Source organism: Drosophila arizonae, chromosome 5 (assembly GCF_054131065.1).
Source record: "Drosophila arizonae isolate 15081-1271.41 chromosome 5, UAZ_ARI_1.0, whole genome shotgun sequence".
NCBI classification, from domain to species: Eukaryota; Metazoa; Arthropoda; class Insecta; order Diptera; family Drosophilidae; genus Drosophila; species Drosophila arizonae.
Genome location: NC_142925.1, coordinates 6,709,769 through 6,734,056, shown reverse-complemented (window position 1 = coordinate 6,734,056; position 24,288 = coordinate 6,709,769). Strand labels below are relative to the sequence as shown.

General features: G+C 38.0%; 1 protein-coding gene across 2 annotated transcripts; it reads right to left on the bottom strand.

Moving 5' to 3' along the window:
* Positions 1–4,554: 4,554 nt before the first annotated feature.
* Positions 4,555–23,534, bottom strand: 5-HT1B (5-hydroxytryptamine (serotonin) receptor 1B). Of its 2 annotated transcripts, none has more exons than XM_018011727.2 (9): positions 22,994–23,534; positions 16,709–17,441; positions 11,613–11,746; positions 11,068–11,177; positions 9,754–9,943; positions 9,528–9,665; positions 8,630–8,956; positions 7,937–8,332; positions 4,555–7,105 (listed from the first exon to the last, which is right to left on the bottom strand). In XM_018011727.2, exons 2-9 carry the CDS (start codon positions 17,166–17,168, stop codon positions 7,007–7,009), a joined length of 1,854 nt encoding a protein of 617 aa, XP_017867216.1. In that variant the 5' UTR covers positions 17,169–17,441; positions 22,994–23,534; the 3' UTR covers positions 4,555–7,006. The 2 variants fall into 2 exon arrangements, with proteins under 2 accessions (XP_017867216.1, XP_017867215.1); XM_018011726.2 differs by having other exon boundaries at positions 7,937–8,374; positions 22,994–23,533.
* Between the last annotated feature and the right edge of the window lie 754 nt (positions 23,535–24,288).

Sequence of the window (24,288 nt, the reverse complement as noted above, 5' to 3'; positions counted from 1 at the left end):
ACATTTCAACAAAACCATTATACCCTGATTTCCCATTGAAAATGGGTTCAGGGTATAAAAACAATGCTCTCCACTTTATTCCAGTTGAATACCCTGTAATTAAATACTTTTTCAAGTGCTTCAAAAAAGGTTGATTATTCTCATAAAAAAAAATATATATATATATAAATCCGTTGCTCATAATTAACGCAGATTTTGTGCTGTTGCAATTAGTGGAGCTGCTCTATTTAATTGCCATCTTTTGGCTGTCGCCTGAGTGGAAGCCAACTGCGTTCAGTGTCCTGCCTCCTGCCAGACAACTGTCAGTTGGTTCAGCTCAGGTGGTTGCCATTCAGCAGCACCAGCACCATCTCACTCAATGTGGCTCAAGTTTCAAAGGCATTGAAAAGTGCACTTGACCGCAATTTGCAAAGTCTTTGCAGCAGTTGCAACTTGCTCTTGTTGGTGCTTTGTGTGGTGCTTCTCCTGCTGCTGCTCCTCCTGCTGCTGCTGCTGCTGTTGGTGACAAGTGCTTTGGCTACCTATGCGGTGTCAACAACTTCAAAATGAGTTTTTTGCCACAACACACACAAAAACACAAACACACTCACAGCCACTCGCGCCCACACAAACACACTGTTGGATCATAAAGTTATTTTTTTTTTTATATTTTGCGCGTTTTACGAGCTGTTTTACCTGCAGCGCTTTAATAAACACGATTCAGCAGTTGAGTTGTTGTTGCTATTGGTGTTGTTCTGGGTATTATGGCTGCTCGGGGGCGCATTCGTGAGCTCGTGCGAGTTGCTGCAACTGCAGTTAACACGCGCAGTAATCCACCAAAATAACTATAGCATACTTATGTGCTGCATCATTTTCCTTATCTGAATAGCTGTTGCTCTTGCCAGACTAACTAAAGCTGCAACTGCTGCAGCTGCTGCTCCAGCTCCAGTTGCTGCTTCAGCTCCTTCTGTTTTGGTTTTTTCGCTTCTGCTCATACTCTTGCTGCAGGAGTTATTCCTACTGCTTGTGCTCCAACTCATTCTGCTGCTGCAGCTATTTCTATTCCTGCTTCTACTTCTACTCTAACCACTCCTTCTGATTTTGCCTGTTGTTGTTTTCGCTTCTGCTCATACTCCTACTGCTGCAGTTACTTCTACTGCTGCTGTTCCAAGCTCCTACTTCTATTCTCACTCGGTCTCCTACTGCTGCTAGACCTTCTACTCCTACTTCTACTCCGATTTCTACTACTATTCTTACTTCTACTCCTATTCCTACTTCTACTTCGGCTCTTCCTTCTATTCCTACTCCCACTTCTACTTTTACTTCCATTTCTACTTTTAATTCTAATTATATTTCTAATTCTACTACTACTCCTATGTCGACTCCTATTTATACTCCTATTCCAACTCCTACTTCTACTCCTACTTCTTATCCTACTTCTACTCCTATTCCTATCCTGAATCCAAGTTCTACTCCTATTTCAACTACCTCTACTACTTCTATTCTCATTCCTATTACTATTCCTACTTCTACTTCTACTCCTATTTCTACTCTTATTTCTACTCCTATTTCTACTCCTATTTCTACTCCTATTTCTACTCCTATTTCTATTCTTACTTCTTTTCCTCCTATTCTTACTGCCACTTCTACTCCCACTTCTACTTTTCCTACTTCTTCTCCTATTTCTACTCCTATTTCTATTCCTACTTCTACTTCTGCGTCTACTCTTACTTTTATTCCTACTTCTAATCCTGCTCCTACTCCTAGCTCTACTTCTACTTCTACTCCTATTTCTACTCCTATTTCTATTCCTTTTCCTACCCACTACTGTTCCTCTTCACATTTCATCTTCTCCTCCTACTTCAACTTTCAATGTTGTTGCTGTTACTCCTATTTCATTAACTACTACTACTTCTACTCCCATCTCTGCTCCTCCACACCGGCAGCAATGTAATCAAAGCTTTTGGCTTTATGTTTGTATAAACTTACTTTTCATGTGGCTTGGTCGATCGCTTGTGTGTGGACGTCGTGCGTTTTAATTGCCTGCTCTAAGTCGTTTTAGTCCTTGAACTAATACAGCGACATAAGCTCTTAATCATTTCAAGCAATTTGCGCACGTTCGCTGCAATTCAATTACAACTTTCCTTAACACATACACACTCACACACACACACATGTGTTTAAGTACTTATACTCTTGGCAGCTAGCATGTCCTATTTGCTCACTCACACTCACACACACTCAAGTAGCTTTAAGTATATATCTGCTAAAAGTATTTGATAGATATGTTGCTACACTTGGCTACTTTTTTCTTTCCTTCAAGTTTTGGCTCTTCAAGGTTTATAATCAGCCGTTGCTGCTTAATACTTTTAATACCTTTCGAATTGCTTGGCAAGTTTTGTTCATTTTTTATACGACTCGAGCAGGCTTCAAAAAATACGTATAATGCTCGAGCAAACAGTGTGCTGGCACTCATGAGGCATATTAACTGTTACTCGCACACTCACACACACACACAAACAAACACACAAACGCACTCGTACAGACTCTTGGCACTCGTTGAGCAAACGATATTTATTCGATTTATGGGATTTTTTGTATTTTTTTTTTTTTACTTTTGGGAGCACTAAGAAATTTTTTAATAAAACGCATTTTATTGACATTATCCGATGCAGAGAGTGAGTCAGAGAGAGAGAGAGAGAGAGCGAGCGAGTGAGTGGGTAAGAGAGAGCTAACGATATTAATAATGTGTAGCAGCTAATAAAGGCACGTATATTTACACATGCAACACACACACACACACACACACACTGGTGTTTGCTGTTGCACATTTGAAAGTATTGGGATTTTTGTGGCTTTTATGCCTTCTGGCTGTGGCTTATGACAGGGCTTATTGGATTGTCCCCCACTCCCCCCAAACACACACACAAAATCTACATGACTTAACATTGTCAGGTCGTACGCACAGTTATTGATTGATTTTTCACACAGTTTTTAAGCCAATAGATGAATTATGCATATAGTGTATCGCCTAGCTGTGGGCCATATCACAAAATGTGTTGGCAATTTCATGTATTTATGTGTGTGTGGAAGCCGAGCAATTATGGGTTAAGGAAGAAAATAAAAAAATTATATAAATTGATTAAATGTGTGTATATAATTGAAATTGAAATACAAATGGGGTAAGCTTTCGGTACATATTTTATAAATAAATTAAATCTCTCTTTGATTACCTGCTTAATATATGTATTAAATTTGAGTACTTGAGTACTGCAGGCTAACAATTTATTTAGTTTTGAGCTTAGTTCTTTAACGAACTCAGGCTCTAATTATATAAAATTATTAAAACATATTATATAATTATAGTAAAATCTTATATATTTTCAAATTTTCGTTTGATGAATTATGAGAATTTTTTTAAGCTTTAGATTAATATATAGTTTATATTATATTATAGTTGTCTTTTCAAAGTATTTCCCCAGCTCCCTTTAAATAAGTAATTATTGTTTTGCTTATGAAATGTCATTTAATTTATTGATGACGCACATATCCTTTATATTTATGTCATGAAGCCTATAGACTACAGATCTGGACAATTATTTATGCATGAGCCTAAAAAGAGATTGTGAAACCATTTTTAAATAAATAATTATGTGGCTCATGCTTATACGTCATTTAATTTATTGATGACGCAAAGCTGGATAATAATTCATGCATGAGATTAAAAAGAAATTGTCAAAACTAAAGGCCACATGACTTCGACTTACAACTTTTTCTTTTGGTTGCCGTTATTTTGCTGTTTTTTGGTTTTTTAGGGCAGCAGCTGCTGACACCTGATAAGTGCAGGTTTTGGCAGTTGCAAGTGCAACAATGTGGCAAGCAGCGGTGACAACAATGTCAGCTGCAAGAAGAACAACGATAAGGTAAGGAGCAGGAGCAGCGGGAGCAGCAGGAGGAGTGGAAGCGCTGTGCGTGTGCGTGTGCGAGTACAACAGCTCAACTGGCTGGCACTGTAATGCGAGCATTGCATGATGTATCGATTTTGTTGTTGTTGTTGTTGTTGTTGTTTTTGGCATGGCAGGTTACCAGCTGCCTGGCTGTTTGTCATTGGAAGCACTACCATTTCTGGGCCATTTGTCGGCTTTCGCCTGTTCCGGTGTTGATAATGCCAATGCGTAATCCATCTCCATGAGTGAAACACACACACACAAGCATACTCATACTCATACGCACACACACACGCACAACGATTCGTATACCGAATCTGTATCCGATTTGTTGTCCGTTGCCGATTCCGAATTCTGCAACACTTGACACAATTTGCACTTGAACTTTGGCATTTGGCCGATGCGCTGGCATTTGCTTACGTGCGTGCGGTTGAAAAGTTTGTCAATTTTGAGTTGAGTTGAGTGCAAACAAATTCAAAGCTTCAACCGACCGCCCGACCACCCCTGCCCCACACACACACACACACACACACACACAACAATGCGGCAAGAGTTGTGGCATATTAATATATGTAAATATATATACTATATATGCTTGTCCGAATTTGAATAAAACGCACTCGAAACGTCTTGATAAAACACAATTTTTAATAACTTTGACATCAAGTACACATCGAGAATTTGATTTGTTGTTGTTGTTGTTTTTGTTTTTTTTTAGCAATGACACACAGACGAGAAACTTGGTAATAAACCGCTAGGCTTACAAACTACTTACTAGCTAATATACATGAGTAGTGTGAATATTGATATTTATCTATTTATATTTATCTATTTATATATATACATATATATCAGTAATTATGTATATAGTTTTTTTTTTTAGATTTGTTTTCTATGCACATTGAAGCGTATTCGGATTACATCTAATATCATTTGTTGTTGTTCAAGTTCTTTTGTATTATCAATTCAAATTAAAATACATAGTATATTTTAAAGTGCTACTAAACTGAATAGGTTTTATATTATTGAATGCTTAAACAAATGAATATAAAATAAAATAAAATAAATTTTTTCTTATAAAATATATATATATATATATATATATATATATATATATATATATATATTTGACCAAACTAATATAAAATGAAATAATATATTTTTTTTAGTTTAAAAAAATTAAATTAAAAAAAAAACAAATTAGATTTTAATTAAATTTAAATTAAATAATTTTTTTTAATAACCAAATAATCATTTATGATAAAGAAGAGATTTAGGTCTGTACGCTTTCATATCATTTATAAAATATATATTAAATTCCATAAAAAATTAATCATTTATGATGACGACATATTTAAGGTCTATAAATTTTAAATGAATTTTTAACAATATTTTAACAGAATACCCAAAGTCCTGAAATTTTTTGGACTCATGAGAACTTTAGCTTTAATTTGTAAATAATTTCATAATTGAATGAGCTAATTTCTCTCGGTATTTTAATATTTAAAGCAATTATTTCCTGGCCATGAAAATGGTCGTGCAGCACTATATAAATTCGCAAATAAATGAAATAATATTTATTTTTTGCTGAAAAATATGAAAGGTGCAAATATGTATATGCATATCTACATCTATATATGTATGTATATATGTGTGTGCGTGTCTGACTCAGCACTCTGCTGCGTTGCATGTGCTCACAGTTCAGGCCCTGTGCCTGACGTTGCCCAGGCCAAAAAGTTTGACTTCGCTTTGGCTATGTGAATAATAATAATTCACATAATTTGATTACACAATTCCGACATCATATCAAGTGGCTTTTTATTTTGTATGTTCAGTTTAATTACGAACTGTTTTTTGTTATCTTGTTTTACGGTTTTTTGGAATTTTACGCTCGTAAATTGGCTCGGGGCAACATTCAGATACTTTCATATCGTGTCTGTGTGTGTGTGCGTGTGTAAATTCGTTACAAATTACTTAGAATAGATAATTTTAATAATACTCTTGCAGTAAAGTTGTAGATTTTTTTACTTGCTTTATAATATATGCCCTTAGAGGTATGCTATAGATATTTAGGAGGACATTTTATGCGCTAATAATTACTCGACTTGTATTAACCCGATTATCTTGCTCTCTGCAAGAGTATTTAGTCTTCGGCTAGCCGATTTTTATTTTGCCATTCTCATCCAATTTTCCAATATTTCATTTAGTTATTTAATTGAACGCGAACAAAGGTAAGAAAAGTTGACTTTTGCTTATGCTACGAGAACTAACACAGAACAATTGAAAGCGTACAAAGTTTGTTGGACCCAGCCTTATCAGTAATGGAATCGATATACATATACATATGTATACATATATATCAAGTTATATATATTTTTGGGCACATATACACACAGATAATGCTAAACAACAAATATTGCCAATCTTCCAAGCTTTGCTAAACTTATATGCTAAACATATCTAGATTTATTCATTTTCATTTTCTTTAAGACACAGGGAAGACTTTAGAAATATTACAAATTAAATAGACATACATATAGCTAAATATATAAATCAACTACAAATACGTATACGAATACATTTGTGTGTATGTGTGTGTATGTGTGATTACTCTTAACAGCTAACATCTTCTATATAGCTTATAAAAATTGTTATCTATTTGCTTTGGATTTCTGCTTCTTTGTCGGTTGCTAGTTTGGGGCACGTGTGTGTTATTCGTTAAGGTAGGTTTAGGAATTACTTATCGCGTACATGTACTTAGGATTGTCTCTGCTAAAAATATCGTCAAACGCACTACAAACTACAAATCTAAACACCTAACTATAGTTTCATTTTACTGTAATGCCTTTTAACATCAATTCCATATCCAGTTTCATTTACATATCCATTTTTACATGCCATTTGTGATCAGTTGGCATCTGAGTTGATATCTCTTGAGTTTATATACAGAATTATTTATGTGAGTTTGTTATGCCTGTTGTTTTTTTTCGCTTTGTTAGTTTCTTAGTAACTTTTGCTTTCACCTGTTTGGTTTAGGTTGTGGCTTACAGATACTGGTCCTCGTTGGTTTTCAGTTGAAATCAAATTTTCGCACTGCGCGCTCGTGCCGCATGCTTTCGTCCAAATAGAATGCGCTTGAAGGCGCGACGGAACTCTGGATTGAAAATGGTATAGATGACCTGCATAAAGGGGGGAATTATTGTGTGTAAGTAGGAGTTGAATGTGTATTAGAAGATGGGAGATAATGGCTAAAACTGAGCAGGTTCTTATTGTAAGTCAATGATATATCCATATGCTGATAAAATATCAATTATAAGTATATTTTTGAGTATTAGAACATTTTCATATTATAGCCTATATTTTATATATATTGTTTTAGAATATAAAAAATATATTTATGATTTCACTAAGGAAATTGAATATCAAATGAAATTTTTTATATCAATTCTACGCTAATTTATTCGATTCAACTCAAGCATATTCTCTTGCTTAAGAAATTGTCTGGAGAGCAGCATCAATCATCCAATTAGATGCCAATTTACAATGCATTAAATTCCATATTTTTGCAAAGCTTTAAAGCAGCTTAAGCTGCTGCAAATAGTCATGCATATGCATGCATTGAGAAAGAGAAAGAGAGATTTGACAAAACTATTCATTTATACAATCATTCAATTGGAAAGAGAACTGTATGAAAATACTGCAATGCTTCAATTAAGTCAACTGGGAATTGATTATATCTTCTCTCAAATGGCAAAAAAAAAAGCTGAAAAATGACTGAATATTAACAAAATTTACAGCTTCTTTTATTTTATGTTCTGTGTAACTACTTTCAATTGAGATTTATGTATATATATGGTGGATCAATCATCCAATCAGAATTACCCACACTTGACTCATTTGTTACACACAGGACGCAGGACAAAGACGTATTGCAGCGGACAGATGGACAAATCTTTTGGGGTTTCACTTCGTAACTGTTTGTTCTTCTGCTTGTTCTCTTATATACGTACCGGATTGAGCGTCGAATTGAAGTAGCCCAGCCAGAGGAATAGCGATGCAGCTGCTGGATGAATTTCGCAATCCTTGCACAGGCTCATTGTGAGGGCCATGACAAAGAAGGGCAGCCAACAGATGACAAAGGCGCCGGTGATGATGGCCAATGTTTGCGCTGCTTTACGTTCACGTTTCGCCTCCAGCAACTGGCGCCGTTTGGCCAGCTTCTGGTGTGGATTGGCAATGCTGGCCAGTACACCCCGACCAACAGTTGTGCCACTGGGACTTGTGGCACCAGTGCCAGCCCCCTCTGCTGCCGTTGGCTGGCCGCCCATGGCGATGGATTGTGCTAGCGGCGTAATGGCATTCAAATGGGATGCTATTAGATGCTGCTGTGCGGCGCTGGCCACCTGCTGTGAGAGCGTTATGATTTCGTTAGCATTGCTCGTGCGATACTATAAAAGGGTGAGAGTGAGACAAAAAACGAGAGAAAGAGAGAGAGAGAGGAGAGAGAGAAAAAGCAAAGCATTGAGCGACAAAGACAAGAATGTGCACACACACACACACACACACAAAGCAAATAGAAACAATTAGCTTCGTTCTGCTGAAACAACTGAGCAGCTGGAACATTTGAGCACAGCTAATAGCGAACAGGTAACTAGCTCAGTTCCGTTCAGTTCGGTTTTACTCAAGTTGCAGCGGCTACTTACGTCATCGGCATCGCTAGAGATGGTCGTCAGTTCGGTGCCCGCGTGGCTTTTGTTATCATAGTTACTGGTGCTGAATTCAGTCTCCTCCCGCGTAATGGCCAGGCTGGCAAAGTCAACGGCAATGGCGGCCACAGAACGTGCCACGGCGCCCTCGGTGCCCGCATTGATGTTGGCCGTGTTTGTGTTACGGCCAAAGCATATCTTAATTCGTTTACGTGAACGTCTCTGCAGTTGGCCAGCTTCATTTTCGGCATCCTCCAGTTGTTCGCGCCGCCAACGACGTTTGCCAGCCTGCTCCTTGGGCGCGTCACGTGCCATCGAATCGCACTGCAAAATTTAATTATATTTCGCCGTTTAACAGGTGAAGGCAAAAAGAGTTCAACTTTCCCCACCATGCCCTTTTTCTTTTAAGTACATATATCTATCTATCTCTCATTCTATCTCTCGACGTCTGTCTATCGGTCTGTCTGTCTATTCCCTCATTTCCAATTCGCTTTTAGCTATTTTCGTGTATTTGATTTAGAAGCTGTCCTAAGCATTTCTAGTTGTTCCCCTGGGGCACATTTTGTTTTTAGCCAAAGTACAACACACGCACATTCCCACGCCCACGCCCACGAACACACACACACACGCACATAAATCGTTGAGTGCAAACTTTTTGGCTGCTTCAAGTGCTCATTTGGGCCCGGCCCTAATGGGTGGCAAAGGATTCGCATTATCGTTTCGGTTAATGACACGCTCATTATGGCAACAAGACATGGTTTTTGGCTCAAATTTCATTAGACGACGACTCGAATTATTATTTAACATTTGTCAATCCTACGCAACTAGCTAGAAAATTTATCAAATTAATTGTAAACCCAAAACCCAAACTCCATTTCCGTTCCATTCGACTCACCTCGGTCTCCGTTAATGTCACATTGAATGATTTTTGTGTGCGACGCTGTATGCGTTTCCTTGCAATTAAATAGATTTTCCAATACAGAAATAAAATCACCAACAGCGGCACATAGAACGTGCAACATGTGGCAAATATCTGCGTGAAAAAGTAAAATCAAGTAAATAAAGAATTAACACACACACACACACACACACACACAGAAGTCAAACGTTGTTCTGGTTACCTGATAGGCCACATCCTGCGAGACCATGCAATTCTGTTCCTCTATGCGCTTCATGTACTCGGGATCCTTCCAGCCAAATTGCGGTGCCAGCGAGACAATCAGCGCAGCGAACCACACACAGAATATCATGATGAAGACGCGTCGCGGAGTACGCAAATTGTTGTAATCAATGTTCGTGACGGTCCAGTATCTGCAATGCAACGAGATGCGAGAGAGAGAGAGAGAGAGAGAGAGAGAGAGAGGGAGAGAGAGACAGAGAGAGAGAGACATACAAATGAAATGAAAGTGAGAAGTCAAGTAAGGAAAGGATGAGTAAATAAAAGACACTAACGAGTCAGTAGTGGGAAACAAGTTGATAAATATATGTACATATATGTATGTATGTGAGCTAACGAGATTTTTCAGGCAAACTTTTTTGCTGTTGTTAACTGTTTAAGAACGTCTACTCTACAGGACTTGTAAGACACAAGAGCCAATATAGAGTTAGCTGTCATAACTGTTAGAGCACAGGCATCTGTATTATGCGAGCGTTAATGGCGATAATAATAACTATGGTTCTCTTAATGCTGATATTTAACTAGCACGATCTAAAAGCTGGAATCGAACATCGGGACAGCGAAATTGGAACGAACTTAAATCTCTTACAAACTGATTTATTAGACGAGCGGCGGCTCTTAAATTACAAATTTCCCAAGCCCCGTAATATGTATGCAGGAAACCCAAATAATTTTGGAGAATATCTTAAAAAACAAACAATTAAATAAAATAAAAAATAAACTAAAAAAAATTCAAATTAAAATAAACAAATAAAAATAGAAGAAAAGAAAAATAAATAGAATTCTTAAATTTTTTTTATAAACTTCGGAATATTTGAAGACTGATGATGAAGAGCGAAGTTAGTTCATATACATAATTCAATAAGTGAGCGATCTAAGCTTAACTGATCACGATCCGATAAGCGCCCTCTATTATCCAAAAACCTTTATATTGTGAAAATCCATTTTCTCATAGCTATATACTTCTGTTTATTGCCCATAAATTTACCATTAAGCAAACGAAAACTTTGACATGCTTCTAATCCATCATTTTGACAATGGTTAGATGCCATAATTCAGCTTGAATTAAAAAGAGGAGGAGTTGCATTTTCAAGAAGTGCAAATGACAAGAATAAGCCACCCCTAACATTATGAGCAACTGAATAATAAACTAGCAAGACGCAAGACCTTATTCACTTCACTTTCACTCCACAAAGAAAAAAAAAATGACTCACAACTTATGCAACAGGTAAACTGAGTAACACAATAGATAACTCACCTGTCTGCCGCGATTGCCACCAGGTGCAATATGGATGCTGTGCAGCAGAGCACATCGCAGGATGTCCAAATATCGCAGAGTTCCGGTCCAAGGATCCAGCCGTTGCTTATCTAAATTAAATTGAATGCAAGCACATGGATTTTCAGTGTTTGCCAGCGGGAATGAATGCAATTAAATTATGTCATTGCCTCTCCGCTGTCTTTGGCAAGATGACGCAATTGCAACAATTAACAACGCGCAATGGCTCATTACGCATGCACACGCGTACAGACGCACGCACACACATGCATACACACATACATCGACTTCAGTCTCCGTTGCGTTCGTGACACTTGCTGCGGGGCAAAGTCAACTCTTTGCTCGTAATTTCATTTGCACGCTTTTCATTCCAAGTTTCCATTAGGGTAATGAAGTTTGTGCTTGAAGCAGTTGCAGCGACTGCTAGCGACAACAAAACCAGAGTCGCTTGCACAACACAGGCAGCAATAATATAGTATAGTATAGCAATAACAACAACAAAGACAACAATAACAACAACAGCTTACCTCGTAGACGGCGCCAAGCGGCATGACGAGACAGGCAACAAATAAATCAGCAACTGCCAGAGATGCGACCAAATAATTAGCAACATTTTGCAAGTTTCGTTCGAGTATAATGGCTGCAATCACAAATACGTTGCCTGCGAGTGCGAAAGAGAAATGAAGTAATAAATCAGACATATGTATCTATATGCTATACATACACATACATATGTATAAAATAATTTAAATATAAAATGGGATTTGCATATTCACTGCCTTCAGATGTGGTTCGTCAAATTGTTTATGTGCTTTCTAGCTTTGAGTTTCACTCTGAGTTTTCTGGCTACAGAGTACTCAATTTTGAAGAAGCAGACTCGAGTTCGGTTTTGGTTTGGGTTCCTTGTGAAGGCAGCTAATGAAGTTTATTTGATATGCACTAATTTTCAACAACGATTATGGCCTCAAATCATTGTAGTGAAAAATTCGTATACCTAACAGATTTTTTGCTGACAATAAATAAACCTAAGTAATGAAATGATCTGTTGAGAACTTTTATTGCATAAATGTTTTGGATTTTTTTATGGATCTGAAAGATAAATAAATATACCATCCGTCGAGTGTCATATCATTCAGCTTCTGTCATGCAGCCCCATCGCATTTAGCTTCTGCCAAAAAATTCGCTAGAAGATCTAAACTAAGCGCATTTATATTTCTGTGAATCATGAAAATGTTTCCTATTTCATGAACAATGAATTCATATTACTCAGCCATTGGCCAATGCCATGTACCTTACATCGAGTCTTGTAGCATTCAGCTTTTGTCATGCAGCTGCCCCAACTCAAGTTTCAAGTTTTGTTTTTATCAGATTCACTAAATGAGTTGAGCATTCATAAGGCTATGCCTTTTATATCGCGAACAACTTCTGATCAATATTTCCACAAGTTTCATGGATGACTTCTACAGTACTACATCGAGTGCCATATCATTCAGCTTATGTCATGCAGCCCCATCGCATTTAGCTTCTGCCATAAATTCGCTAGAAGATCTAAACTAAGCGCATTTATATTTCTGTGAATCATGAATATGTTTTCTATTTCATGAACAATGAATTCATATTATTCAGTCCTTGGCTTTGATGTACCCTACATTGAATCTTGTAGCATTCAGCTTTTGTCATGCAGCTGCCCTAACTCAAGTTTCAAGTTTTGTTTTTGTCACATTTACTAGAAGAGTTGAGCATTAATCATTCAAGGCTATGCCTTTTATTTAGCGAACAACATCTGATCAATATTTCCACAAGTTTCATGGATGACTTCTACAGTACTACATCGAGTGTCATATCATTCAGCTTCTGTCATGCAGCCCCATCGCATTAATCTTATGCAAAAAATTCGCTAGAAGATCTAAACTAAGCGCATTTATATTTCTGTGAATCATGAACATGTTTCTTATTTCATGAACAATGAATTCATATTACTCAGCCCTTGATGTACCTTACATCGAGTCTTGTAGCATTCAGCTTTTGTCATGCAGCTGCCCCAACTCAAGTTTCGAGTTTTTTTTTTTTTTCACATTCACTAGAAGAGTTGAGCATTAATCATTCATAAGGCTATGCCGTTTATTTAGCGAACAACTTCTGATCAATATTTCCACAAGTTTCGTAGATGTACCATCCGTCGAGTGTCATATCATTCAGCTTTTGTCATGCAGCCCCATCGCATTTAGCTTCTGCCAAAAATTCGCTAGAAAATCTTAACTACGCGCATTTATATTTCTGTGAATCATGAACATGTTTTCTAATTCATGAACAATGAATTCATATTACTCAGCCATTGGCCAATGCCATGTACCTTACATCGAGTCTTGTAGCATTCAGCTTTTGTCATGCAGCCCCATCGCATTTAGCTTCTGCCAAATTCGCTAGAAGAAATGCGCTTGCATTTATATTTCTGTGAATCATGAATATGTTTTCTATTTCATGAACAATGAATTCATATTATTCAGTCCTTGGCTTTGATGTACCCTACATTGAATCTTGTAGCATTCAGCTTTTGTCATGCAGCTGCCCTAACTCAAGTTTCAAGTTTTGTTTTTGTCACATTTACTAGACGAGTTGATCATTAATCATTCATAAGGCTATGCCTTTTATTTAGCGAGCAACTTCTGATCAATATTTCCACAAGTTTCGTAGATGTACCATCCGTCGAGTGTCATATCATTCAGCTTCTGTCATGCAGACCCATCGGATTTAGCTTCTGTCAAAAATTCGCTAGAAGATCTAAACTAAGCGCATTTATATTTCTGTGAATCATTAATATGTTTTCTAATTCATGAACAATGAATTCATATTATTCAGTCCTTGGCTTTAATGTAGCCTACATTGAATCTTGTAGCATTCAGCTTTTGTCATGCAGCTGCCCTAACTCAAGTTTCAAGTTTTTTTTTGTCACATTCACTAGAAGAGTTGGCCCACAGTTTCAGAGGCATTCATGGGGCTATGCTTTTTCTGAACGAGCACACTATGATCAATATTTCCACAAGTTTTATTAATGCACCTTCCAGCGAGTCTCGTAGCATTCAGCTTTTGTCATGCATCTATCTTAACTAAGTTTAAATTTGTAAAAGGCGTATTTTAAATACAAGACTCTTGTGCTTTGGCGGATGCATGCATTTAAATGTTATAATCACGATGTGAAAGTTTCACGAAGTTAGTCTATCAACAAAAAAAGTTATTAACGTACTAAATTCACGCCCATGCGTGTTTATGCGTGCGTGTCTGTGTGTGTTTCTTATGTGAACAGAAAAACGCGAAGAATTATTGATATATCAATTCCTCGTAGGGTTCAGGGGATTTCGTAGTCGAGCAGTCTCGACTAGAGGCTTATGAAATGGAATAAAAGTTGTTCTTGATTATAAATGATTTATTATTATTATGAATATAGCTGAATTTTGTCGGCTTTTACTGCAGTTATGTCGTTTAAATCCTTTATACATACGGACAGATATTTAATTAGTATTATCAAGTATACATATACTTTTAGGCATGACCTTTATACAAAGCTGGAATGCAACAATTTCCTTTGCTCAAGTTTTTAGGCATTGCGGCAATTCCGTTCGTAAATGAAAATGGTTCAAACCTATTAAAAAGTTTGTTTGGTTCGTTTAGTTCTTTAAATATTTAACTAATTGCCTTGACTCAACAAAATGCATTGTAATTGTTTGCTTGAATGGCATTAAATATTAATTCGCTCGACTTTTGTGCTGCATACAATGAGATAGATAGTCAATGAACTTAAAACTTAGATTTGCAGGCAGCAGCAGTAGTTGTAGTAGTACTAGTAGTAGTAGTAGTAGTCGTAGCTGTTAAACACTATTGAAATGGGAGCAACTAAAGTACTGGACGAACTGTTTTATTATGCCAAAATCAATCAGCCTTTGCAGCACGTTTCTAATTGCAGGCAATTGTGCATGGCATAGCACATGCCGACACACACCCACACCCACACACACACACACACGCACACACACACAGAGTTTCTACTCAAACTGAGCCAAGTTCAATTTCGATAGCCTTTGGGGCAAGTTGCAACTGGCGAAACGGGGTGGGGTGGGGGCAGTTGTTCTGCTTGCCAATCTCTCTGTGCGATGCAAATGATGCAAGTTGGCAAATTGTAATTGCCACGGCGGCATTCAAAAGCCTTTTGCCTCTGTCAACCCGATGCTCGTCTCTAACTATGTCGGTATGTCAAGCTGCTGTTGTTGTTGTTGTTGCTATTATTGTTGTCGCTTGTCTGTCAGCTGTTGTTGTTGTTGTTGTTGCTAGTGCTGAGCGCCTGTCTGTAGTTTATCAAAACGTTTTTGTCAGTGCTCGTCGTGCTAGGGCCAAGCAGAATGCATTTGCATATGCTAGCAGCGGCGTTTGCCACAGTGGCGAATGTTGCGCATACGCCGTGTGTATCGCACACAGACACATTCACACACACACACACACTCCCTTTCTATGAGTACCTGTGTTGGTGTGCTGCTAAGGCTGTGTGCGTTTGTTTGCACAATTTCCATTTGACGCCTTGGCGCGCTTTTAATAGCTTTTCACGTGTCGATGCCAACAACAACAACAACAACAAAAACAACATAAAGTCTAAAAAATGTATTTTTATATAAAAAACAAAGCAAAAAACCAACATACACACACTTTTTTTTTGTGAAAACTTTGTTTGCTTTTGTCGCTTGTCGTTTGTCGTCCTTGGCTGGCAAGGACTTACAGGATGCGACTCAACTCTCCGCTGCTCGTCGCTAAGTGCGACGTTTAACGCAAAGCTTTTTAAAACGCGCGCGCACTCTAAGCACATAACTGCCACGCCCAGCCTTAGCCGAAAATACCCCCCCTCTACGTGCCCGCCCCGGCCACCAGCTGCTCTCTCCGCTCCACATCCATCTCCGCCTCAGCGAAAACTTCACGGCAGCAAATCATCTCTCGTAAGCCAAAAATCAATAAAATTTTCAAGCAGCGCAATAAAAATCTTCTGCATCATAAATTTCACTTCATTTACAGTTTGGACGATATGGCAACGTTACTTTTTTTCGGATTTTTTTTTTTTTTTTTTTTGCCTGCCTCTTGGCGGCATAAATTTGAGAATAATTTAACGGCTACAAAATCTGGCAGCATGCCACACCCACTTGCCACTTGCTACTTGCTACTTGCCACATAAATGATAGCAGCTGCTTTAAGACATGAATCGAAATATGCTCGCTCGCTGATGTGTGAGAGGAGGGGAAGATTGGCTTTGGGATGTAGAGAGAACTCTATATAAAACTTGGTTTGAGCGGCAAGGCCTAACCTAGTAATGCCGTTAGATCAAGATTGGGATACAGATAAGATTTGAGAAATTTAATATATAAAATTATATTTAAATACCCTGAAAACATTGACAATGGAATGTCAAGGCAGAATAATTTGATTAAAATTCATGTAGCAGGCAGAAGAAGGCGTGGCAGAGCCCATATGTTACATTTAGTAATCTAATGCCTGAGTGAGTATTATGCAGTCGATGGTACCCGATGGGCATGCACTTGTCCGATTCCTTAAGTATCTGAATGATTGTGAATTTCTGTTTACTTACCAATAATGGTGACGAGTATCATTAGGCCAAGCACAACGGTCATGGCTATCATTTTGACCAATAGCCAAAATTCAGCTGCGGCACGCTCATTGGCAACACGTTGCTCCTCCTCCAGCTGTGTGAGATTGCCGTCTGCATTGGTGGTGGTGCTGGTGTTGCTGCTGTTGTAGCCGCTGCTGCCGTTGATGAGCAGAATGCTGCCATTGTAGTTGCCGGTGTTGTAATTGCTGGCTGCGCTGCTGCTGTTGCTGCTGCTGTTGTTGCCGTTGATGTTGATGTTGTTGGTGGCGCCACTGCCGACGCCGCTGCCAGCATCCAGCTGGGTTAGGCTGCCATTCAGTTCAATGAAGAGGCTCTCGTTGAACAATATGGCTGGCAGTTCTATTTCCAAAATGCTTGGGACATCACCAATTGCCCCAAACTCAAGCAATGTGGCTGGTGTTGTCATTGTGCTCAGCATGTTGTTCTTGTTCTTGTTGCCGTTGCTGTTGCTTGTTACTTAACGCCCAGTGGGCGTGCCAGTGTATGTGCGAGTGCTTAAAACAGTTGCTGTTGCCGCTGCTGCTGCTGCGACAAGGCCTGCCGTAAGCGCCTTTGTTGCTGCTGCTGTTGCTGCTGCTGCTGCTGCTGGCGTCGCAGCTGTTGCTGTTGATTTTGTTTCAGTTCGTGTTGCTGCCGTTGTTGCGGGTGATAAAGCGCCTTAATCGTGCTTGCCAAGCACTTAACACGTAAACTGAAATGTTCGAGAATGAGAAAGACTCTGTCAGTTGAATGTTAACAAAAATTGAAATAAAAAATAAAAATGAAAACTGAGAAACGACAGCAAAAAACGCGTCTAAAAAGCAACCAAAAATGAGACCTTATTTGATTTGGTCAACAAAGCGCAAAAGACATGGCTAAAAACAGAAAAAAAAAAATAAAAATAAAAGTATAGCCAATGACTTTTTAAAGTGCGCCTAATATAATTTAGGATTTATCTATCGATGAACTATAGTTGCAGCACTAAAACCCATAAATATTTTAGTTTAAAGCCAACGGCTTGTAAGTGAATTTATGGCTTTAAAGCTTATAGTTTAGGGCGTATTGTTAGTATTTTTTAAAGGCAAAAAATAATATAATACAATATATATAATAGTAACATTAATATTTTTTCATTTATTTATTTTGTTTTTTCTTTTTCAACTACAAACGAACATAAAACCGAATATTAATATTACTCACTGTATATTCATATAAGTACTATGAAATCCGATTTATGGATTTAAAATATGTTGTATAGTGTTAAAGTACTATACCTCATTTTGGAACACTAATACTCAACTTTTCCATTAAAACTTTGTAGTACAGTGTAGCATAATGCTACAATGTTTATTCCATTGGATCAACTCTTAATTACAGTAATGTACTAAATTATATAAACTCTTAATTCTAGTAATTTTTTAAATTTTATACAAATTTAATTCTATGAAAATCCGTTAAGCTGCTATTTGTGCAGTTTGTAGTACAGTGTAGCAGCTAAACTGAGTCGCTAATGGCTTTCAAACTGTAGCGCACTTCACGCTGACCTTTCTTAATTGAATAAAGAGATTACAATTGAAAAGCTGCTCCTCTCTCAGTTCTCAGCTTGTAGTGCAGTGTAGCAGCCGCTTATGCAACTACACCTTTTCAATAGAAATACAACTCGCTCCCTCTCTCCCTCTCTTTGTCTTTCTCTCTGTGTTTTTCCATCTCTGTAGCTATCTGGCAATGACCTCAACTGACAGCCTTCTTATCACCCGCCTCTATTGATTATCGCCTATTGCGATTCCATGAGCTTTAATTCATTGCGAAATGTTGCTGGGAACACAACAAGTTTTGCCGCTGCTGCTGCTGCTGCTGGTGGGTCTGTGGCAAGTGGTGCAGGCGTTGCCTGACACTGGTTATCGTCCGGAGCATCGGCGACGACTGCCCTACGAATCACCCGGAGAGTTTCGCTCGGAGTTGAAAACTCCGCCGTTTCGCAGCTAAAAGCTGCCGAGTTGAGTTTGTCAACTAAGTTTATTTTTGCTTGTTTTGCATGGCAGCAAGAAAGAAGACAGAAAATAATAAAAACAATAAAGTCAGGTGTGTGCAGACCTTTTGCATAAGTGTAATCATTTAATACACACAGAGTGCCGTCGCCTTTCTCGCTCTCTCTCTAGCTCTGTCTCTCCGTCTCTCGGGGCGCCACTTGTCCTTTTGTGTGCAGTAGAATGCAACACATTAGGTGACCTTTGTCTGTGTCAAGGTGCACGGCAGGTGAGCAGCCGCCCAAGCAGCAATCTAACAAACACTAAACAAACACTGCCACTCATCAGTGTTGGTGTGTGTCAGAGTGTGTGTGTGCGTGTTAGAATTGTGTGCGGTTGCAGGCCAGCGAAAGATACACACAGACTGAGTAAACCGCTAAGGTGAATTGCGAAGGTTGCACATAAAGTTGTGCTATAATTAATACATGATAAAACTTTTTTCAATTCATTTTAGGGAAGTAATAAAGTTTTTATTGTTGTTTTGTTGGCTTTTAACTCTTTTTTTATCTTTGGTACTAACGACTCAAGAAAAGTTTAGATATTGATGGCAATGATGCGGGAGAGAGGTGGAGAGAGATGGAAAACAGGAGATCGACACCACGGAACAGAAACAGAGATAAGGAGAGAGAGAGAGAGAGAGGGTGAGCTAAGTAGATGGACAGAGAGATAGATAAAGAGAGAGACGGAGAGGCTGAGCTATGGAGAGAGAGACAGAGAGAGAACATGAGCGAGAGAGCGAGACAGATAGAGCGATAAAGGTTAATATAGAAGGAGATGGGCAGTGATTCAGAAAGAGGGAGGGAAAGAGATAGAGAAAGAGAAAAACAGAGAGAGAGAGAGAATGGGAGAAAGTGAGGCAGTAAGAGAGAGAGAGAGAGAGAGAGAGAGAGAGAGAGTGGAAGGAATTAAGACAGGAAGGCACAGAAAGAGAGACAGAAGGATGGAATTTGAAAGACAGAGGGAGAGATAGATATAAAGATATATCAAGCGAGAGAAGCTGAGAGAGAATGTGTCAAATAAAGAATATTTTAAATTTCTAAAATGAGGCTCAAATTCCACAGAAATTGCAAGAAATTCCCTAGACAAACCGCACGCTTCAAATACGCCTTGGCTAACTTAAATATTCTCTGTATGTTTGCTCACTTCAATAATATATATATTAATCAACTCACAGATAATATAAAACTTTGCTTGAGTTCTCAAGAAGCTTCCCTCGCATTAGCTTCTCAAAATAGGTTTCAAGTGTTGGCTTATGTATATGTATGTGTATATACATACATACATGTATATGTGTCGTAATATATGTGTATATATGTGTCGTTTTGGCTGGCTAAAATGTTAATGCTACTAACGGACGAAGGAAATGCAAGCCAGCGAGCAGCAGAGCAGAGACAGGGCGATGCGCCCAAGCAGCTCATGTGTGAGAAATATTTTCATAGTCAAGGTAATCGCTGCTGAGACCGAGAATCCGCCCACTCGCCCAGCCACGCCCACAACATATGCATTGCCTTGACTATTAATAAATGCAACTAACTGTTTGTCCGATGCGCAGGGTCAACTTTTATTTTCTGCTTTTTATGCTCGGTGTTCTATTTTTTTTTTTTTTTTTTGTATTTTGTATTTCTGCTTTTTATTTGGGCATCTAGTTTCGCTCTTTTGTCTTGTGCGAATCGCTTTTAATTTTGAATCGCGAATGATGTTTTTTGTGCTGAGCTGTTGCAGTTGTTGTTGTTGTTGCTGCTCTTTATGACAAGGCAATAGCATACATTTTTTGCGCTGTGCTTATGCCCTGTGCATAGAGGTACAAGACGGGCTTGGCGGTGCTTGTGAGCCGCAACATGTAAAGGACGGGCACACAAAAAAAAAAAAAAAGAAAAACAACAAAAATAAAACATAAAAATGTAAAAAAAAAAATGGAAACATTTTTTGCTGACGTTTGCAAGCAGCTCGCTGCGGGGCATAGTACGAAAATCGCGCGTTTACTTAGCAGCCACAGTCAGAGGCATTCGAAATCCTTTCATACACACACACACACACATACTCAGTCGGCACACACACACTCACTCACACTTGAATTAATTCATAGTCTAATAAATATACAAAAAGTTTTGTATATGTTGAATGCCTGCAACTGGCAGAGCCTTTTTATGTGCTGCCACACAGACAGACAGACCGACAGAGCGGACAGAGCGACCCACGGACGGACAGACAAAGAGCGAGTGAGCGAGGTTGCACCCGCAGCAGTGTTTGCCACGCCCCCAGGCCGCCCATTTAGTTGTCATTTGTGTCAGCATAATCTTTAGCTCTAGCCTTTATCTCTCTACTCCATCTGGCTTTTATTTTATTTTATTTTTTGTATTATTTCTAATTCTATTTGCTGTGCTCCAACTAGAAGTTGTGGCTGGACAATGCGCCAATTAGCAGTGGCTTTTATCAAGCAAAATGTTTTAATTAAATATGTATATTAAATTTAGTTAGCTAAATGGCTGACAATCTGTAGAGCACTCAAATGCTATGATTTATTTTAGAGCTGGAAAGCTTTATGATGCAGAGTTATTCCTCCCACTCTCTCTTTCTCTCCCTCTCTCTCTCTCTATCTCTCTCTCTCTCGTTTGTGATATGAAATTGAAATTGAATTCATTGGACATTGTTGAAGAACTTTGTCAATTGCCCCATCAAGCCGAACAACGAACTGCACTCAGGCGCATTGGCAACTTTTCATAAAGTTTGTCCACTAATTGCTACAACTCCGACTTCATCATATACACGAGTGCAGCGAGCAGAGTTTTGTTATTGAACTAAATAACTGTTGCGAGCGCGCAGACCACAGACCCATAGACCTAAGGCCAGACAAAATCCCATTAACTCAACAACAGGACCAACAAAAGCAGTTGCAATTGCAATAAAAACAGGAAACAAAAAAGAACAGGAAAAAAAAATACTAAAATAAAAGCAATTGAAATGTTTTTTTCCCTTTGGCTGTTAGCCGTTTTAACGTGAATTGCGAGGAAAAGAGTTGAGAGCGCAGCTAAGCAAAGATAAGATACTCTATTGGGAATATGTCCAAGAACTGTGGGGCGTTTATACGTATAAGAGTTATCTATACCAAAGTTTTAATGATTTTGTTTTCGTCTCTGAGCAGCTTGGTTCATTTTTCAGTAGCATATGGATTCTGTGTGATTTCGATTTTTATTGCGATTTTAGATTTAAAGTTTTTCTACTTGAACTAAAGTGAAAATGCTGCTCAGAGCCACCATGAGCTTTGTAGTGATATATATCATAGTCGAAAGCATCAATGTTGGACAGTACTCTAAAGCAGCTGTTAGAGATATTTGGAATTTAATATAAAAGACAAATATTGCATGATAGAATGTTAGAGTATTATTATAATATAATGTAGCAGTTCATTGACAATATAGTAGAATTATTATTAATATTTAATTACTATTATTTATTTGTAAAATCTGAGTTACTTCGCAAGATAAAGAAGTCTGTAAAATATAAAACTAATTTATTGAGCTTTTCTTGGATCTATGACCTGCAACATGAAAAATAAGTTGCAGCTGGCACATTATAAAAGAGGTGAAAGAATAAAAGAATTGTGCTTTTTAGGAAGTTAGCTATATTAGTAAGACTCTCAATGATCGAATTTCGTAAAGATGGTTTTGAATATATAAATGAATCAGATACGATCAGAACTGATGTTAATGCTGTTTGAATTAAGCTATAAAATATGATCTCCTATACTAAGACCATATAAATTATACTAAAATCTCAGAAGGAAATAATAAAAGCAGAAGGAGAGCTAGAAAGACCGTGCTTGTTATAGAAATACAATTAAATATAGTTATAGAACTCTCATGAGATAACTTGGATATAGTATATATATTTATTTCTGCAGTTTTATAGCTTTAATCACAAGCTTTTATACATTTCATGATCATGTCTTAAAGCCACCCACAAAGTCGAAAATAAATGGAATATTAAATACAGCTAAATTTCTCCACAGTTGCAATTCGGTTTTCTCAGCTTTCTCAGTTGCAGCACTGCACAGCATTTTAGCTATCGTTCTAGCCGTATGCTGTTTGCCCTAAGGATTTATGGCAACTGAAGTGCTTCGCTTTGGCTTGACCTTGGTCTTAGTTTTAAGTATATATATATATATTTTTTTTATATATATATAAATATGTATATCTGTTTGTATATTTGTATTTGAATTCTTATTCATAGTACTCACACATAAGCATAATTATGTCCTTTCACATTCATTTTCGTGCGCTTCATTAGCGACGCTGCAGCGCCGCAGGTAAATGCGTCAACATAAATATTTATGCCGAGTGTCACGAGACGAGATGGAACAACAACGAGCACAACAACAACAACAGCGCGCCACAACAAGCTTTAAAAAAATTGCGACCACAATCTCGGCAGCTGCCTGTGTGTGCGTGTTTGTATTTGATTTTTTGTTGTATTTAATTTCACGGTTTTATGTCTTAATTATGCGGGCGAGTGTTTCACTTTTAAGCAGTTTAAAAAGTTTGATTTTCTTTATTTTGATTTTGGCTTTAATTTCATATTTGATTTGTATTTTATTTATTTCGCTTTTCTCTTGTTTTTCATTAAATTTGTAGCACAAGTTTTTGTTTTGTTTTTGTTAGAAATTGAGAGTTTCAGTCTTTAATGTAGATCCTGTTGCTGTCGGCGGCACATGCGTCTTTAACCTATACCCAAGCATAACTATTGACAAACTGCCTCAATGTGGCCGTTTGCTGTTAAATGGCAGCAGCAACACAAACCGTAGCAGCAGCAGCAGCAGCAGCGGCAGCAACAGCAACAGCAGCAGCTGATTTTTCATTTTACACTTGCAGCAGCGCCTGCGCCTGCCACACTCGGCAGCGGCATTCTCTTATACAGTTACGCGGCGCAAAAGTCTACACAGCTTCAATTTAAGAGAAAGCAATTCGAACTCGAAAAAGGATTCTCTTAACAAAACAAAAAAAATTATAATAAGAAGAATTGTATCAGAACTGTTGCATGATATTTGTTGCGCCTTCAGCTTGCAGCAATTTAATCATTCGAATTGCACAAATTTGTTTTATACCTTTCTGTATCTTAAATTACTTTGTTGCATCTTTGCCGCTTTAGTGAAGCTGCAGAGCTACGCTGTAAAATTTTGTATTTTTGCCCAGTCTCTCGTTAATGGCTCAGGAAATCCATTTAGCCACTCGGCCATGTTGCAATGCTTAACAATGCCGCATTTTATTCGGGCCTCAAAAGCTTTGCATTTCAGCAAGTTTTTAATATGACTAATGCAATGTGCGAATCAGGTTGGGTCAGACCCGAAATGTCCAATAGAAAAGAAAGCCAGCTTTTTTTATATGGGTTGTTGCTTCCTGTATACCCTAGGAAAACTATTAATGGGTATTTTAAATGGGGTATATTAGTGAGGGGCAAGGCTGGGGAAGAAGATTTCGTGCAATATATACGAGAGATTAATTAGTTAGGGTATTTTAGCAGGTGATAAGGCAAGAG

Excerpts from the sequence above, each read along its gene's own strand:
- 5-HT1B (XM_018011726.2), bottom strand. The coding sequence starts at position 17,168 with ATGCTGAGCACAATGACAACACCAGCCACATTGCTTGAGTTTGGGGCA. Across the intron at positions 11,178-11,612 it reads CGCTTGGCGCCGTCTACGAG|ATAAGCAACGGCTGGATCCT; the intron begins GTAAGCTGTTGT and ends AATTTAATTTAG. Across the intron at positions 8,375-8,629 it reads TCTCTAGCGATGCCGATGAC|TATCGCACGAGCAATGCTAA; the intron begins GTAAGTAGCCGC and ends ACCCTTTTATAG.